This window comes from Lutjanus erythropterus, chromosome 13, assembly GCF_056507025.1.
Source record: "Lutjanus erythropterus isolate fLutEry1 chromosome 13, fLutEry1.hap2, whole genome shotgun sequence".
Classification (NCBI taxonomy): domain Eukaryota; kingdom Metazoa; phylum Chordata; class Actinopteri; order Lutjaniformes; family Lutjanidae; genus Lutjanus; species Lutjanus erythropterus.
The window spans coordinates 25319274-25338585 of record NC_139329.1 but is presented as its reverse complement, the minus strand read 5'-3'; the positions used below and the strand labels follow the sequence as shown (position 1 = coordinate 25338585).

At 40.6% G+C, this 19312-nt stretch overlaps 1 protein-coding gene across 1 annotated transcript in view; it reads left to right on the top strand.

The window, feature by feature from the left end:
• otud7a (OTU deubiquitinase 7A) overlaps nucleotides 1–19312 on the top strand; it is a 57778-nt gene that overhangs the window by 23010 nt on the left and 15456 nt on the right. Inside the window, exons 3-10 of the mRNA XM_084734584.1 lie at nucleotides 2431–2584; nucleotides 8506–8691; nucleotides 8777–8995; nucleotides 12146–12247; nucleotides 13611–13738; nucleotides 15547–15659; nucleotides 18495–18622; nucleotides 18722–18871. Coding sequence (XP_084590710.1) covers nucleotides 2500–2584; nucleotides 8506–8691; nucleotides 8777–8995; nucleotides 12146–12247; nucleotides 13611–13738; nucleotides 15547–15659; nucleotides 18495–18622; nucleotides 18722–18871 — 1111 coding nt within the window. The 5' untranslated portion in view covers nucleotides 2431–2499. The remainder of the gene's footprint in view (nucleotides 1–2430; nucleotides 2585–8505; nucleotides 8692–8776; nucleotides 8996–12145; nucleotides 12248–13610; nucleotides 13739–15546; nucleotides 15660–18494; nucleotides 18623–18721; nucleotides 18872–19312) is intronic.

Genomic DNA, 19312 nt, shown 5'->3' with positions numbered 1-19312 from the left:
AATAAAGGGTCTAATATGGGGTCTAATTTAACATAAAGGCACGTCTTATTAGTGAACTGTAAAATAAATGTCGACCAGCATGCCTTTATTAAAAACATTAAGAAAGAAGCGGCATTACAGTGAAGACAGTCTCATCCAGAGATACATTTTAAGTTACCTTTGATCATGATATGCATCAACCATAATCTCATGACAAACTTTGGTTGTAACTGCTCTGGTTGACCACCCTGTGTTTCCTGTAGTTTACATGCGCTCAGATTCTCTCAACAATGCAACACAATGCAAATGGCTGACAGTAACTAGGTCAGCTAAACTACAGCTTAAGTGCAGCTTTGACTCATTAATAATGCATATGATAAAGACTAAAGTTGCTGGGTCTTGAGCAAAGATATTTTTCTCTCTGATGCCAACAATCAAGCAGTGCTCCGCCGCCTTTTTTGTGTGCCTCTAATTTTCATGTGACGATAATACCTACTGAGAGGACATTTTTTCGGAGATTGTTTTGTCACGGTTGGTGAAAAATATGCCACGATGTCCTGTTCATCCTGCTGTCAGAGTAATCCACTAATATTCCTCAGCCTCAGAAGCAGGAAACAACAGCATTTGCTTTGCGTCAGCTCTGTTTAGTGTCTGCTGGTTCACAACACTGAGCTAAAACCTGATGGACAGTCGTGTCATGTGGCGCGCTGGGACTTGGAGCTCAGAGGCGTGGGCGGAGTGTCTGAAAGTCTCCAGCAATGCACTCTCGCTCCTCTCCGGGTCAAAGCTGCGGCAGACCTGAGCAGCCGTCAAACCACCGGTCCGCACACAGAGGGCCCGGTGTCGGAGCTGCAAACCTGTGGGTGTGTGTTTCTTCACTGACAATGCTCTGAGCTCTGTTCTTCTCTCTCCCACACATCCTGAAGTGGAATGAAAGCTATGCAGGACTCATTCATTCCATGGGCTGAGGGAGTGAACGCGCATGCTTCTTAGAAGTGTTGTTTATGACCCAACAAGGCGATATTTGTTGATAATTAGAGCCCACGTGCTATATAGTCATGTTCTCCAGCTAATATCATATGAAATAACATCACAATGAGTCCACAAACTGTCACCCGGCGTCCTTCTGCCCAGCTCTGCGTAGTGATGTAGTTTAAAGGGATAGTTCAGTTTATTTGATGTAGGGTTGTGTATTACCCAGAGAGGAGCACCAGCATGGACGAGGTCGGCAACAAAATGTATTTTAGCCACTTAAAAACATCCACCTAAAAAGTTCTGTATCAGTTTAAAAGTACATCATATTTAAAATATTTTCACAGGAGTACATTGCTGTCAAACAACCTTTTCCGATGGGAAACTGCTGTAATTTAAACCAAACATCGCTCTCTCCAAGCCAACTAAACTCCATTGGCAAAATCAGTTGTTTTACGTGGCAAAACATGGGAGTTGCTGCCTTGATGTGTTAAATTGTTTTTGTAATTGTGTGACTTCAGTGTTTTTAAAAGGATAGTTTGAATTCATCAGAGCCACACAAGGAAGCCAAACAAACTACCAGATCAAGGCGGCAGCAACACAGCAACTACTGTGTTCTGAGGTGAAATTACTGGTTTTAGCCTCTGGAGTTTGGTTTGTTTGGAGTAAAGTTGTCACACTGCTAAATTTTTAAACTTGATTTGATACTAGTGTTGTTTTTAAACATGTGGTATTAAAAAGGAGTTATTCGCCTTTTATAACAGCTGTGTCTTGTCAGAAAAGGCTCTCTGACAGCAAAGTAAAGCTGTGAAAATATTCTAACTATAACATGCACTTAAACAAATAATGTTTTTTTTAAGTTGACATTTTTTTAATTGGTTAAAATACATTTTGTTGCTGACCCTGCACACAGCAGGTTATTGCTGAGTGTCCATGCTGCTGTCCCTCTCTGCCTCTCCAAACTGGGAGTGTGCTGACCGGCATCTACTGTAGCTACTACACTGACTATATGGATAAGCACCTCATACAGCACCACTTCCAAAAACCCAAGCTATCCCTTTAAGATACTGGATCATACCCAGAAACCCCTGGTTGACATTCGGTGGCAGGAAGCGTTGTTATGATCATGGGCAGTGGGCCAAAGGCTTTGGAGATAGGCAGGTGTGTCCTGGATACGACCTCTGGCTGTGTTGTTGATATTACATCTGTGCTGCTGGATATTATGTTATGACTGTTCGCAAGAGCTGGGAGGAGCACTGGGAGTGGAGCGCTATTCACAGTACTATGAACCATCAGCTCTATGAAGCATTACACATCAGTACAAGTGGGCTGAGACTACTGGCTGGGATTAAAATAAGAGAGAGGGGGCCATTCGGTTACTGTTTTCTCACAGGGGTTCGTGAGTGATGGGTTTTTAAATGGATTCACTGTAAAACGGTGTGTTTAAGGCCTTGCTGTGTTTCTCATTGCTGTTCCCAGATGAGAACGTGAAGGCTGGCGTCCACCAAGGCCTCCGCTGCACCTTGGGCAGCGCACACACATGATCACATGACTCTGGACATGGACGCGGTCCTGTCAGACTTTGTTCGGTCCACAGGGGCAGAACCGGGTCTGGCAAGAGACCTGCTGGAAGGTAAGAGATTAAACTGTCCTGCACTTTCGAGATTAGAGGCCAAACTATTATAGAGGTTTCTATGATATGGCCTTAAATTTATATCACAGTATAATTTGAACTTCTTTATTTCAATATAAATACTTCTGTATGGCATCTGCATGGAAGCTATAACTGTACTCTGAATCGTGTTACAAGGATATATTTCACATAATACAGAGGTATTTTAAGAACATTTCATGATGACTTGCAGTTTATCGTTTTCTGCTAATTGCTCTACTTTATCCATATAAAGCCAGGGTGTCAGACAAAAAGCTTGGTAACTTAATATTTATTAACTTGCTTTGAAAGCAGAAATTTAAGAAAAATAATGGCAAGCAGACATTCTGAAAAAGTGTTAAACTGTTATGTAAAGTGAACATTACCTAGCCATTTGGTTGGAGGACAAAAAAGTTTATTCTGCACCCTGTGTATAAGTAATAAAGTCAAAATAACAATAAGGGTTGTTTCAGTTTGTGTAGCCTGCAAGCAAGGTTTCAAATCCAAAATTACCTTTGATCTGTTAGTTTGTTTGCCTTATTGTAAATCTGTCCAGAATGCCTGGAGTAACAAAATCTCTTTCATATTCTTTTGCAAGCTCTCAAGGCGCACAAAAAATGAGGGCTTAGGTTTGACTTGTGATATAGAGGAAGGTGCACTGGTCTGTGCACAGGCTAAACCAAAGCTGTCTGTATCTAGTCTAACCACTTAGCTTAGTTTACCACACCACAAAAAAAAATCGGGCAGGGCTCCACTGTTATTGGTGCTTTTAATGTTTTGATGTAGCTTATTATCACACTGCAGCCCCTGCCCTGCTCTCTGTGTCGGGGCAGCTTCTCAAGTAAAGGAAGCAATATTTTAATCTTCACTGTGTGCTGTCTCTCATCCATCAGTGCTGTTACACACAAACACACTGAGCTAGTTTAACTGTAAAGCAGGATGGATGTCCCGATTTGAGTTGATTTTAAATTTTTAAACATTTTAACCGCGAATCCTGTCACAGAAGAGAAATAAAGAGTCCCTGTTCATGCAGCTTTACTTCGGCGTCCTCCTACATGCTTCACAGCAGAGTTGTGTGAAGTGCTGTTTAGCACGGAAACACCGGGCTAGGTGTGAGATAATCATAGCGACAGTGGACAGCGAGGGTCAATCAAGAGCTGGATACATCTCCAACTCCAGCAGGGAAAAATGCAGCTGCATGGCTGGAGAGAAAAAAAAAAATACAGCGAGAATTGCAGCCCTACTCTTGCTTTTGATTGCTCAAATTGAAAGTTTATTCTGATTGAGTTTTGATGTAATAAACCCCCAACTTTCCAGACAATTATCTGGCACTAGCTGATGACATTGAATCCTTTGGGACAATTTTTTTTTTTGTCAAGCAAAGTGAGGTTTCTACCGGTCAGTACAGTCTGGCCAGAATTCATTACTGTAGGTCAAATTCACACTGGTGTACTTTCTATACTGTTTATACCGTCCACACCTACTATTATATTAGAAGACTCAATATTCGGGGATTTCTGTTTTTGATCAGCTGCTCTCTGATGTGCCACGGTCGCACTCAAGCGAGCAGAGGAGTGGAAAGAACAGAGGAGGAGAGGAAATGAGGAGGAAAGGAGGACGAAAGGAAACAAAGGAGGGGAGGAGAGGAGTGGGGCTTGCAACAGTGAGCCAGCTCGCTGATTTAAAGGCCAGTGTGACGGTTTTACGAGTGCACTCCCCTGGGAGAGCTTTGTGCCCATTCATTGGAACTCATTGAGGAGCAGAGTGCTACTGGCACTTGTATAGCTTACATACAGTGCTGCTTGGAAGAAAACAAAACAAAACAAAAACAGGAGAGCAAAAGTGCACACGGCAACAGAAAGCTGGTTGATGGTCATTTGAATTGGCAGCGATGGCGAGAGCTCGTAAAAGTGATGTTTGTGTTTTTGTTTCCAGTTTTTTTCCAAGTTTCACTGTCGCATTGCATTCCTGTATCGGGTCAAACTGCAGCAAAGAAATGCTTACTCTAAATACAGATGCAGTTCTGTCTACTTTACAGGAATAAAAGCATGCTCCACATTAATCAGACTTCCATTAGGGGATAAAATCCTTGTAGAGTGTGTCCTGAAAATCTTTTTGTCTCTGCGTGTATATTATGCAGCTGGTGTCTCGTCTGATAAAAGAATTAAAGTGTTGGGTGTCTGTCTCTCCCTCCCCCTCACTCATTTTTTTTTTCTTCTGATTCTACTTCAGTACAAATCCACAGGGGCATACTTGTGACACTAACAGGCACCAAACAAGACACTGCACTCAGACAACGACAGACGTGGGCATGGATGTCCTATTTCAGTATTATGCCTGCTGCCTTCTCGCTGGTGTTAGCTGAGCTTTCCAGGCCTCAGCATCAATCAGCCGCTCGCTCTGTGACCCTCCGGTCTGAGTCAGGATGGTGTGAGGAGCAGGCAGAGGGAGAGGCAGATAAGGAAATGTGACAGTGACACATGTGGTGCTTCCCCCTAGAGGCTGGTTTGTGTACTCACTAATGTGTTTTGACCTTTGTGGTCAAATTTATTGAGGATGAGCTCTTGGGTGTGGATTTTTAATTTTCCTCCCATACAACTGGTTCAGTTTAAAGACCTTTAAAAGGACAGTTCACCCCAAAACCAAAAATACACACTTTTCCTCTTACCTTGAATGCTTATTTATCCATTTATTTTGTTGTGGTGTGAGTTACTGAGTTTTGGAGATTTCACATGAGTGTATGCCTGCAGTCTATTAATGACAGTGTTGGTGCACACTTGCATGTATTATGCATGTCTGTGAGCCTCATTACTATGAAAGAATCACTGTTTTTGTTTTTAAAGATGGGTGTTTATGGAATGCATTGTTGTTAAATACTATGCTAAACTGTGTCTAAGGTGTTACTGCTTCATTAAATTGATAGATACATAAATTGTATATAGTACATTGCTGTAATTATTACCTGTTATACGCTGTTTGGAGATGCCACTTTGCAAGCCCCTGGATAGTACAGTACAGCCTGTATAATAATTATAGGCTGTACTGTATTTTTTAGAAATTTCTTCATGTGTGAATAAACAAACACTCTTATCTCAAATGGCACCCAAAAAAATACTTTCAAAAAATTCAACAGCAATGTCTCATGACCCGGTTACTCAAGATAATCCACAGACCTTGTTGTGAGCATGTAAGAACTAAGTTTCAATTTTAAGGTCATGAATCGATTTGATTTTTAATTTAAAAATCTTTTTCAGCATTGACATCTATGCCACTGTTAGATCAAGTTCTTACCTGCAAAAAGCCACCAGCCTCCCCTTTGTGAAGCTGTTCTTGTGGGTAACCTGAACCTTAATATTGTGTCGTAGACCAGAGGGTTTGTTAGGCAGTGAGTCTCTTCTGTGCCAGCATGTTGCTGCAGTCACAGAAAAGCATCTGCTATGAAACACTTCTATATAAACACTCTACAAGGTGTTTTTAACTGCTTATGAAACAGTCTGAATTTAATACTGATTGCCATTGGGTTGACATGTAAACACATACTTGGACAATCACTGATCCTGTTTTTGATTTTGTTTATGGAAATTTGAAGCTCATTTCCACCAATTTGCAATTAGTATTGTCTACCCAGCTACACCCGCTAACTGTATCACCATTCAAAGGCAAGCGTGCATCTACTCAACAAGAAGTTACAGCTCAGCCACGGAGGATGCCAATAATGTTTGCTTCCAGCACTGTCATGACCGCAAGCCTCTCTTGCATGAGTAGATGCACACTTCACACTTCTGCATGGTGATGTGGTTGGCAGGTGACAGAGAGAAAATAGTTCCTACATGAAACTGCTCACAGCAAGGCCTGTGGTTCATCTTAAGTAACTGGGTCATGATTTCTGGAAAGAGACATTGCTATTGAGTTTTTAAAATGTACTTTTTGGGCTCACGAGCCAAGTGCCATCCAGTTACATGATATTTGAGAGAAGGGATACAAAAAAGGAGTTCGGTGAAGCTGCTGTGTTTCTAATAGATGAGGATAATGCATGTTCATACTGCAGATGAATTTATCAGTGTTCCTTTTGCTGACGACAGCCATTACAAATGAAGGAGCTGCAACAATGCCACGGTAATAGTGGGCTAATGTAGAAGTAGCATTTAAAGACCATGCATTATGTGCTGAGTGGTTACACTGCTGGGCCTTAAGTTGTATTCCTGGATTTGTTCATCTCAAGCTGTCGAGATCCATAAAGTAGAATCAGTTTTGCATTGATTGGCATGAGAGACGGCAATTAGCAGAGCCAGGTTTCATGTTCAGACTGCTGAGAATTGTCATGTCTGGAAGTCAGGAGGAGAGACAACAACTTCCTGCAGGTCTCTTACACAGGCAGTCCATTAATGGACGCTGTCTCACAAACATGCTCAGATTACATGCAGGCAGGTGCCCTCTGAATGTTCACAGTTGTAGGCGTTGATGTGAGTTTTATAAAGACTCGCGTGGCATCATGAGAAGGCACGCTGAGTTATAATAAGGCTGAGGCACGACTCGTCTCGCTTAACCCTGGAAGGGATCTCTGTTAGAAAGACAGTACCCAGAGGAGACAACTGTGTGTGCATGTTTGTATGTGTGTGTGTCCCTACTGCACATCAGGATATTGCTGTCACTCTGTTAAAGGATCTGTCTCCCATCACGATCTTTAGTCTTGTGGCACCACCCAACCCCCGCCTCCAGTTATTCTCCTTATGATGCAGCCTGTTTTATTCTGACAAAAGCTGTGTGGCATTGCTCCACGTGGGCTGTGTACCATTATAGTCGGGGTGTATTATTTAAAAAAATAAGTAAACATCTGGGAATTCTAGCCCCTATCGTTTTCAGAATAAGTTGTAGACATCGAAGACACTCGTTTCAGCCTCTTTCTTCAGTTATGTGTCCCCAGTGTTTATCAAGTGAACCATGTCCAGGTTGTTTTTTAATTATAGTTCCTTATGAAGAATCCTTTCCCCCTTTTTAATGACATATTTGCATACAATTATCAATTTCTTACTTTTTCTACATGTAGCTCTTGCCTCCATGGATCCTCTCATCCCTGTACTTTACAGTCTCAGTTTAATATATCATAATTCTGCGGGTCCAACATATGGAATTTTTTTGCCTTCACAGTTTGTGAATTTGTCTCCACAGCAGTTTAAAAGAACCGTGAAATCACTTCCTCTAACCAAGTGATCTTTTTCCATATAGACTGTCTATATAAGCTGCGCCCAACCATAATTTTCTTTTGTCATAGAGGTTTACTATGAATATTGTTTGTTTTTTCTTTCTTTTTGTTGTCTTAGCTTATGTCTATTCTCTCTTTTATCTTACTTGTCTTATGAAAACTATCATATCACGTTTGCTCTTAATCTGTTAATGATAGGATTAATTTATACTTGCATGTATTATGACTGAATCATGATATTTGTTTAAAAGATGGGTGTCGAATACTATACTAAACTTTAGTTTTACTTTTTAGTTTTTCTTCTCCTCTTGTAATTATTATATACTGTATCTTTTTAAATTTTGAACAAACACATTTATCAGTATTTATTTTAAATGCCACCTGCATTGATTGTTTTTATCAAGAACTTGTTGGAAATCTGACTTCTCTGCAGCATACTGAGCAGATATTTAGCATTTTAGCACCACTGTCCTCATCATTTTCTGCTATTGGTAGCATGTTATCAGTTACTCCCCATGAGATAACCCTGTTTACTATAAACTGAAGTGAACAGTGTCCTGTTGCGCCAGAAAAACAACTTTTTTGACACGTGGGAACGTAATTCTGGATATGTTCAAGTGAAAAATCTGACACAATTGGTCTTGATATTCATACTCAGTGTTAATGGGAAATCAACCAGTCCTTTGTTTGTGTCCCGCAGGTAAAAACTGGGACCTCAGTGCTGCTCTAAATGATTACGAGGAGCTCAGGCAGGTCCACACTGCCAACCTGCCACAGGTCTTCAACGAGGGCCGCTACTACAAGCAGCCAGAGACACGTGACACGCCCACCCATGTCAGCAAGATCGACAGGCCGTGTGCACAGAAGCAGGAGGACAATGCACAAGGTACAAGAGCCACCTCGATCACCATTTTATCACCTCGACAGTTTTCCCTTTCTTTACACTCGTCCTCTCTTCTTCTGTCCTTTAGAGAAGCGTCTGTCCCGCGGGATCTCCCACGCCAGCTCTGCTATCGTCTCCCTGGCGCGGCTGCAGGTGGCCAGTGAGTGTACCAGCGAGCAGTTCCCTCTTGAGATGCCCATCTACACATTCCAGCTGCCGGACCTCAGCGTGTACAGTGAGGACTTCAGGAGCTTCATAGAGAGAGACCTGATAGAGCAGTCCACCATGATGGCTCTGGAGCAGGCCGGTGAGTATTACAGGATATAATATAACACATCCTACTATAGTACGTCTCCTACTACTGATGAGATATGTAACAGAATCTTATGCATTTCACTGTATTCTTTATTTGGATTACACTGCTGCACAAAGCAACAGCAGCGATGAGAAATGCTAGTAATGTAGACAGAGATGTGGAGGGTGAGACTTTTGAGAGTAAGACAGAGCAGATCAGAGAAGCAGCATCATCTGGAAGCAAGACGACAACAACTAATTCAAAGCATCCCGGATCCCAGAGGATTCATCTCCCAGCTGAAGCTTTGAACTAACGGAGAGAAAACTAGTTAGTGAAGTTTCAAATCTTCCTGCAGATTTTCCCACACAGAGACTGCACAGATCGTAAAGCTTCCCTCACCTCACTCTGCTGTGAATCTGAGAACGGTCATCCATGAAACCACTTAAATATATTGACCTTCATGTTTCTGGTTTCTTTTGTCCTCTGTGACAGTAATCTGAATGTCTTTGGGTTGTGGGCAAAGCAAGATATTTGAGGACGTCACCTTGGGCTTTGTGAAACACTGATTCACATTTTTTTTACCATGTTATGATATTTTATAGACCAAACAACCAACTGATTAATCAGGGAAAGAATTGAGAGATTTATCTGCGATGAAAATAATTGTTAGTTGCGGTCCTAATCTTTCCTAAAGTTTCCTAAAAATACATTGCAAAGCCAGTTTCTTTTGGAAATACATTTTTGGAAATAACTGCTGCAGTAAAAGGTAAAATAAAGTACAACAACCAGCTGTATTAGCATCACTATGGGCGGCTGAATCGCTATCGGCATATGGATCATTCTTGGATATAACACAGTAAAACACACTGGGATGTAACAGTCATCCATGTTTTCTAGAAAATGAACAAACGTGAAAAAATGGAGGAATGCAAGAAACATCTGCATTTTGAGCCCATCTACAGCGAGGGGTAAATCATTCAGAGCCTCCTCTGTGTTTACTGTTGTTAAATAAATGATGCAGTCAGATAACCCCAGGCTGGGAGCAGCGAGGCTGCCTGCAGTAGAGCGGTGTGCCGTGCCCAGGGCTGTGAAGCAGCCGTCTCTCCCTCAGGGACGCAGGCAGGCAGGGCGGTGATGGAGCAGAAACTGGAGATACTGTACGAGTCAGGCCGAGGAGGAAGAAGATGTTCAGAGACTGCTGGGTGTTTGAAGGCGTGTGCATGCATATAGCCTGTGCTAATCACTGCTATTGAGGCTAATTATGCTTGTTGGCTAATTGTTCTCAATGGGCAGTTACTGGTTGAGCTGCCCACTCTGACCACATCTCCCACACACATTATCTGAGCTGCCTGTTTACTTATCCATCCCCCACTGGAGCTATTAACAATGTAATAAATAATTAGAAATAATGTGCTACGTCCTGAGACTTATCTATTTAGAGTTATTTTATTGGTCTTGTTAAATCTAAGTTAGACCTGCTATAAACCTTAAGATGTTGTGTTTCTGTTCATGATAAATGGACGGTTTTCTCTTCATTTATTTTGATTGCCCTTTTCCCAATCTATGGCTTTTCTGAGATCCCCAGCCATGTGTGGAATAAACAACAGCCTCCCTAAAAGGCTTTTTTTAAAATTGATGGTTGGGGCAAAATATTTATATATTTATATGTGTGTGTGTGTATGTATATATGTATATATATGTCAATTTAAATGAGTCAAGAAATATTAAGTGCTAAAAGGCAGGAATATTATAAATAAGAGTATAAATCAAAGTTTACAAAGTTTAAAAATGCAGTGTTGATACCCATGTATATATAATAGTATTGTGCAGGTGAATTATTATTGCACAAGTACATGGGGGAGTTACTGCACAAAGTTAGCATACTATTAAGTCATTATAATTAATAATAAATTAATAAATGTTGCTGTGGGGCCACAATGCACAGTGAGACATTTTATAATAATTTTAATGCTGTAATGGTGGTCTAAAATGGTCTAAAATTCACTCCAAGTGCAAGAATTGAATTTGTTTCAGTCTCTCAGGTTTTTGGCAATAAATTTATTTGGACAAATGCTCTTTAACTCAGCCAGTTATTATGATTCTGTCCCACTTAATTCTGAACTGACAAAATATTAATTTACTCAAAAGAGTATGCCTATATTTCTACATTTGATGTTTAGTTTTATTGCAAAATTGGCCTTCAGTTTAATTAGACAGTGGCGTTAAAAATTCTTAAAAAGTCTCATCTAACTTGCTGTTATACAGTATGTAAACACCCTGTAATAACTTTTCCCATATGGCATCTTGTAGAAGTCAAGTTTACAAAGTGCTTTGACAGGCAAAGAAGGTCAGAAGACAACATTCATTTATGATCAATTTAAAATCATGGTTAAAGATGATCTAGTGTGTGACCATACTCTGTACTCATACTCTTACTCAAGTGTCCTGAGGCATGTTTTGTTTTATGTTCTGTTGTCCTGATGTTTTAAGCACCTTATGTTGTGTGTTCTGCACTTCATAGGAACACTTTATGTGTTCTTACGTGCTCTGCTGCTGTATATGTACGGTGTCTCTGTTCCTCTTTTAATGTATTTTATGTGTTTTTGTAGCTGTCATCACACCTGCTCAGGGACCACAGTTTAAAATTAGCCATGATGGCTAAACTAGTGCATTTACAGAAATGTTTAATAATGTGCGCTGCTCCTGAGCCTTTAAACTTTCTACATAAATAAATGATAAACAATCAAACAGTAAGGCCTAGGTAAAGTTCAGATAAAAAATTAAAAGAAGAAGACACAGAACGATGCTGAAATGCAAGAATGTCAAAATAAATAAAATATAAATCAGTGTAAATGGTATATAGAAGACATTATAAATAAATATAAATAAAAACAATAAAAGAGAGCAAAAGCAATAAAAAGCAATGAAAAATAAAACAACTGAAGCAACAAAAAGGCACCACATTAAAGCAAGTCTATAAAAATGGGTTTTAAGAAATAATTTACAAGATGTTGCTGATTCTGTGAGCTGTATGTTGGACTATACAAATAAATTTGACTTGTGAATCTTTTTTGTGCGTGTGTAAACTTAGAGAACACTGAATTGAGAACAGATTATAAGTGAATGTGTTTGAGTGTTTGATGATATCGTTCGTGCGTGCAGGTCGTCTGAACTGGTGGTCCACCATGTGCACGAGCTGCAAGAAGCTGCTTCCTCTGGCCACCACAGGGGACGGGAACTGCCTCCTGCACGCCGCGTCTTTAGGTGAGCCGCTCATATTTAACATACAGCACGACCATAACATCCATCAGGATTTCTCGGTGTGGAACAGCTGTGCGAGTCAGTGTCACAGCTGTCTAATAACAGCGTTGGTGCTGTGCCGCAGCTGCTGTATCCAGAGGAGGGAGTGTAAAAGGAGGAGTGAGAGTGCAAAGGAAGGAAGGAAGGAAGGAAGGGAGGGAGATAACTGACCTATACATTGTAGGAAACTGTCAGCTGCAGGGTTCGGGGGGGATAGCGGCGTATTCAGGTCCCTGCTGAAGGAGACTGTTGACTCCCCAGTGTGAGGACTGCTGGAGCAGCAGAGGAGCCGTCGGGGTTATAGGCACCAGAGCTAATGTAATCTACACTGACAGTTAGACAACTAGAGCCCTCTGATGAGTGATGAAAGACATTTTTAGACATGAAGTTAAAGAGCTGAGGTCATCGCAGAATGATTTCATAGGTGCAGTTGAGAAATTCAACATGTTTTAGTCATCAGTGGCTGTGTTTCTGTTTTTATGTCCTCAACAGAGCTATTATATTTTTTATTTTTTATTTGTTTGAAGTTTTTGATTTCAATTCAGTTTAGTTTCAGTCAGTTTCCAGAGTGGGTTTGCTCATTTCAGTTGAGTTTTTATTGTTTAAAATGTTTTGTTTTTGTTAGTTTCAGTATTAGTTTTAGTTTTTTTTGTTTTTTTTTCATTATTATATTATCATCAGGGAGAAGATTTAAGAAGTTCAGAACATGTATTACAATACACACAATACTCCCAATTAAGATATGCACCAATGCCTCCTCATGCTTGTTGTGTTGACAAATTTTAAAATATTATGTTATATTCTAAAGATATTTCTTGTATATTTATGGTTTCTGTTTTTTTGTTTTGTTATTTCATTTAAGATGTTTTTTCAAATCTAGTTTCAGTTTTAAGTAGAACTTAAATTATTAATCAGTTATTAAATTAATGAGCAAAAATTTTGATAATAGATTAATAGATTTTTGTCATTTTTTAAAGACAGAAAAAAACTCAAAGTTCTCTGATTCCAGCTTCCTGAATGTGAATATTTCCAGCCATATTCTTCTGTCCTCTATGACGGTAAACTCTTTGGGTTGTGGACAAAACAAGACATTTTAGAAGGTCATCTTGGGATTTTAGAAACACTAAACAATATTTTTCACCATTTTATGACTTTTCATAGACCAAACAACTAATCGATTAATAGAGAATATTATCAACAGATTAATCAACAATGAAAATAATCTGTAGTTACAGTCCAGGTTTTCAGTTTAGTTTTAGTTAACTATGATAACCTTGGTCCTCAGTCTTAGCTCGCAGTAAAGGTGTTGTGTGTCTGTGTTCATCAGGGATGTGGGGCTTCCATGACAGAGACCTGATGCTGAGGAAATCCCTGTACACCATGATGAAGAGCGGAGCGGAGAGAGATGCTCTGAAGAGGAGGTGGAGGTGGCAGCAGACCCAACAGAACAAGGAGGTTGTGAGAGTGTCCATCCTAAATACATCACATCCTCTTTCACTGAAGACACGTTAATAAGCACAGGGATGAGCTGCTCCTAACCGCGGTTAATAAGCGCTCATTTTAGCTTCCCCGCTCGGTCTCACATGTGGATTTTTGCTGCGAGGATTCCAGTCTTTCTATGATACCAAGTGTGCATTAGTAGCAGTGGTGCTAATACTGTCAAATCCCCTCCACCTCCTGTCCCTCCTCTTGATGTTCATGGATTAAAGTATTTGCCAATCTATTAGAAAAATGGTGTCACCAAAGATAGCTCAGGCAAAGAAGTAGTCCAGATGCTCATGTTTTAATAAATGCCTGAGGCGTCCTGGTGGCCCAGTGATCTAAGACGCATCACATGTAAACGCTGTGTCCTGATTTGAGTCTGGCCAGGGACCTTTATTGCATCTCGTCCACCTTTCCCTAATAACCCATATTTCCTGTCTTCCTTTGTAATGACTTATTTACTGGTGATTATTGTTGTTCTATATTTAACATTTTTCGACAATGCACGTTAAAGAGAAATTCAAACTATGAAATAGGAGAGAAAAAAGCACTGCTTTTTTTTAGCATGCATATCGCTCAAAAAAGAACGGTACGTTCTTCATTTAAAATAACAATGACAGCACAAGAAGTCAAGCAGCCCCCAACCCCCCTTTATTTGATTTGGTTCTATGCAGTTAGAGTAGTATTAAAAGAATAGTTCACATTATTTGATGTGGGGTGATATGAAGCACTCATCCATAGTCAGTGTACAGCATAAGCTACAATAAATGGCAGTCGACACGCCCCCAGTTCAGAGAAGGAGAGCGCTGTTCCACCTAAAACACACAAAAAAGTATCAGTTTAAGTGTATTAGCGTGAAAGTGGTGTATAGCCTTTTCTGACGAAAGAGAAACTGCCGTTATATAAGCCAAATATCGCTCTCTCTCCAAACCAACCAAACTCCATCAACTGCTGCTTCAATCTGTTAGTTTGTTTGTGTTATTGTGTGACTTCGGTGAATCTGAACTATGATTTTAAGAGTCACAAGACACAAGAGTCACACAATAACACAAACATACAAACAGATGGATTGAGGCACTGGTCGACAAGTAATTCCTCTGTTCGGCAAGGTAAAATGACTGGACATGGGAGTTTAGATTGTTTGGAGAGAGCGATATTTGGTTTATGTAACGGCGGTTTCCCATCAGAATAGGTTGTCTGACAGCAAAATAAAGCAGTAAAAACATTCTAAATATAGTGTACACTTAAACTGATGTAGATTTTTGGCTAATATGCCTTTTGTTGCTGACCCTGTCCACAGCAGGGTAGGGATATGCCAAGTGCCATCTACTGTAGGTAAGACACTGACTATTGATGAATACCTCATACAACCACATATCAAATAATTTGAACTATCCCTTTAAAACAAATGCAAGACATCAGTTTGAAAGTATGTTGTGATATAAAATAAAATTAGGTCAGGATGAAAGTAAAACAGCAATTAATTGTCGATCATCACATTTGAGACAAGGTAAGCATTACTTAGGTTCTTCTCTAGTGTGATTTTAATTCACTGATCCATTGTCTTTGTGACATATTTCCTGTCTTTTATCAAAATATCCATTAATGGCAGAAAAACAGTGACAAAGAACACCCACACGCGTAGATGCATAAAGCTTCAGGAGATAACCTTGTACATGCAGATGGAAATAGCAAAAATGAATAATAATAGGATTGCGTGGGTGGGCATCAGCACGTGCTTATCAGAATTTTCATTTGTGTGTGTGTGTGTGTGTGTGCAGTCGGGGCTGGTGTACACTGAGGAGGAGTGGGAGAGAGAGTGGAACGAGCTGCTGAAGTTGGCCTCCAGTGAGCCTCGCACTCACCTCAGCAAAAACGGCAACACCAGCGGAGGGTAAGCTGATCGACTCTCATTTATCCCCCCCCTCCCCAAAAAAACCTGCAAGCATTCGCACTCTGAGCCTCCCAAGACACAGCAGATTTTACTTTTCCTTTAACCAGTATCCAGCACCGTTTGCTCTGTAATCTTGGTGTAAAGATGGTGAGAACAGAGCAGCAGCAGCGGCAGCGGCGAGTCGTGCGGCTCCCGTCCCACATCACACATTACAGCTCTCCTGCTGTGTGTTTTAATGCCTCTTGCATTGAAACACAGCAGGAGGCCCACAATTAAAACAAAAGTGACCTTCTCACTAAGATAGATTTGTCAGGGAAACTCATTGTTCCCACTCTGACTGTTGCTCTTTCAGATTGCTTCCTTGATTTACTAACGCTGTTGAAGCTCTCATGTGAGACTGTGCCATCTACTGGCTGCCATCAGTATTAATCATCTCTGCAGCCTCCCTTCAGCTGAGAGTTTGCTTTCAGCTGCAGCAGGTGATGTGATCTGAGCACCCCTCTGTTGCATAAACAACTGCGAGAGTGGGTTTATCTCAGGCTGCAGAGGCAGGTTGGAAACTAACTCTGGTTTCCTCCTCCTACGCGCTGAAAGAAACCTTGTGGTTTGTCTGTTGTTTCCATTTTCACTGATATAAACATACTTTCTCAGGTACACACTAGGTATAGCAGCTGTTCCGGTGGAGAAAAAAAACAACTATAATGAACAGAGAGACTCATTAAGCCGTCTGCTGTAGATTGAATTATATATCATCATTTAAGCAGGTTGTGTTTGCCTGCTTATCTGTGTTTCTGCATTGTCTTTTTGAATTAATTCACCATGTTTCCCCAACGTTGACTCGTCCAGGGTGAAGCCCTCTATCACTGAAAATATCCCGTTAAAGAGCATAATTTGCTCATTTAGTCTGGTGGTTTTAACCTCTCATTGAGTTTGACTGTAATACAGTAATCAGGTTAGGGATGTTTGATGGTCCTAGTGTGAGATGAGCCCCTAAATAGGATGAGTGGGATTCACATATTAAGAGGCTCTTTATTAGAGTGAATTTGGCAGCGTGGCTGTTTGTGTGGCTGACAACTTAATTGTTGCACATCCTCTGGTTCCCTGGTGGTTGCATGCCTGAGAGCTCTGCCTCTGCTTTTTCTCTCCGTCTCAACCTCCCTTCCTTGCTCTCTCTGCAGCTCGCTTTCATTGAAACACATGTATAAACACAGGGATGGGAGTCAAGTACCGGTTCCAGTTGAGAACCAGGAAATATATCTATATTATATCAATAAGATGATATGAGACTAGATATCATCGTAGATTTTGGCATAAGTGCTTTTTTTCCCTGGTTTTAAAGGCTGCATTACAGTAAAGTAAAGTCATTTTCTCAACTTGCCAGACTGTTCTTCTTCTTTTCTTTTATTCATCAGAATTGTACGCCTCTGAGTTTATCAGTTCCTATTATCAATGCCAGCCTGTTTTTCTAACAGTTGTGCATTGCAAAACAATGACATGTAACTCCTGGATCTACACTGCTGAAGACGGTCCGAAGCATAACGTATCACGCATTTTAATGTCTGTAACATGATAATTTCAAATAAGGGTGGAAACACCAGCAATATGTTGAAACATCTTTTTTACACAATATGGGCGTAAGTTGCCAATGTCATGTATTTGACACAAGTTCCACCGTTTTCGAAATGAGCAGCACGTCCGTTAACAAGGGTAAATATTCTGTAATAATTACATTAACACCACACAGGTAGGCTTTACAGATATTTTTTAACCTAAAGTAAAATGAATGCTGTACAAACATTCTCTCATTTCATCCATTTTCGATGATGATCTATACCTACACTTGTGCTCAAACAAGTGCTGCACAGCACAGTCAGAGACTGCAGCTTATTTAAAAGAAAAATGTGACAAAACCATTATAATGAAGAACACCAGTGCTTCAGAGATGCCCTGGCCTACAAATTTTATTCTCCAGTGTGTCTGGTTCAGACCCCAACAAATCATCATGATTTCAATTGTTTTGTTTTTTCCAGTGTGATACAAAAATGATCATTCCCCCTAATTGTAGCAATATCTGTCAAAATAATCACAATAAATATATATATGTATATATATGAATATAAATATCTTATCTTCTAATAACATTAGGGCAACGCAGGCAGGCTTAGTGGATTTTTTTTTTATTACAAAATTCTAAAAGAAAATGAATGTTGTACAAATATTCTCTCTCTTTTGCACATCTGAGTCCCAGGCATGCAATTTTTTCTACTCTGTGTCTACATTGTGTTCAGACTTAGAGAGATGATCAAAAAGTTACACTGATGCTGAAAACCCGTGGTGGTCAATGAGCAGAGTTGATAATGATATTGTGTCAACAAAATTTCATCAATAAACCTTTTTAACAGCAGCCATATTGATATAAAAATTGCAGAACACAGATGTTAACCAATGAAATTAATTAAGATTCGGTTTCATTTGGTGTAGCAGAGCTTTTCCAATGAGCCAACATGCACAATAGCAGCTCTGTGACGCTGTTTGAACTGAATGGAACAGAACCTCAATTACTCTCATGGGTAAGACCAAAGTTTATCCTACAATGTCATGTCAAAATGACTTTATGAAAAAGGTCTGTTCCCATCCACAGATGGATCTTTGCACGTTGTGTGTTAAAGATGCCAGAGGGCAAGATGTGGAAGTGGATCAACTTAGATTATGCCGGCACATGTTTAGCAGGAACATTTACAATTTTGGTTGCTTTTTTTTGGTCAGTACCAGTTCAGGAAATTGCTGAAGTATCCCATGATCCCACTGTTACATGTCTTTTCATTGTTTTCGCAGGGTGGATAACTCTGAGGATCCGGTGTATGAGAGTCTGGAGGAGTTCCATGTATTTGTGCTGGCCCACGTGTTACGCAGGCCAATAGTAGTGGTGGCTGACACAATGCTCAGAGACTCAGGAGGAGAAGGTAGACTCTTCATCTTGCCTCCATCTTCCTCTAGATTACAGCAGGATAAGCAATGGACTGACTGGACTGATAGATAATGATGTTCTAACTGAATTCCAGCGTTCGCTCCCATCCCATTCGGAGGGCTCTATCTGCCTCTGGAGGTGCCTCCGAGCCGCTGTCACTGCTCCCCTCTGGTCCTGGCCTACGATCAGGCTCACTTCTCTGCGCTGGTGTCAATGGAGCAGAGAGACCAGCAGCGAGAGCAAGGTAAGCATCAACACTAAAAAGCTGTTGGCATCTCCATATTGAGACATGGGATATGAACCTTTTCTTGACACCCTGTTCTTAAATTAAAAAAAAGTTTCACCTGCTGTAATGTGCACTAGTTAAGTCAGGTAATAGTTAGGCAGCCTGTGCTTTTAACTTTAAGTGGGTAGACTGCGAGAGTGAGACCGAGTGGTCTGCCTGTCCTGCTCGAGGTGAATAATGTATGAGACAGCCGTCTAATTACCTGTGATCCATTATTAAAACAGGCCGGTTGGCAGCGGGAACCAGGGAGGGGCCAACATGGAAGGAAAGTGGACATCAGGCTCCTTCCCAACTAACACGTAATGGTCCCCTAACATTCCCGGAACATTCCCTTACCAGAACATTGCTTCACCAGAACGTTTAGGGAATATAACCAGTACATTCCATCAGTAAAACTTA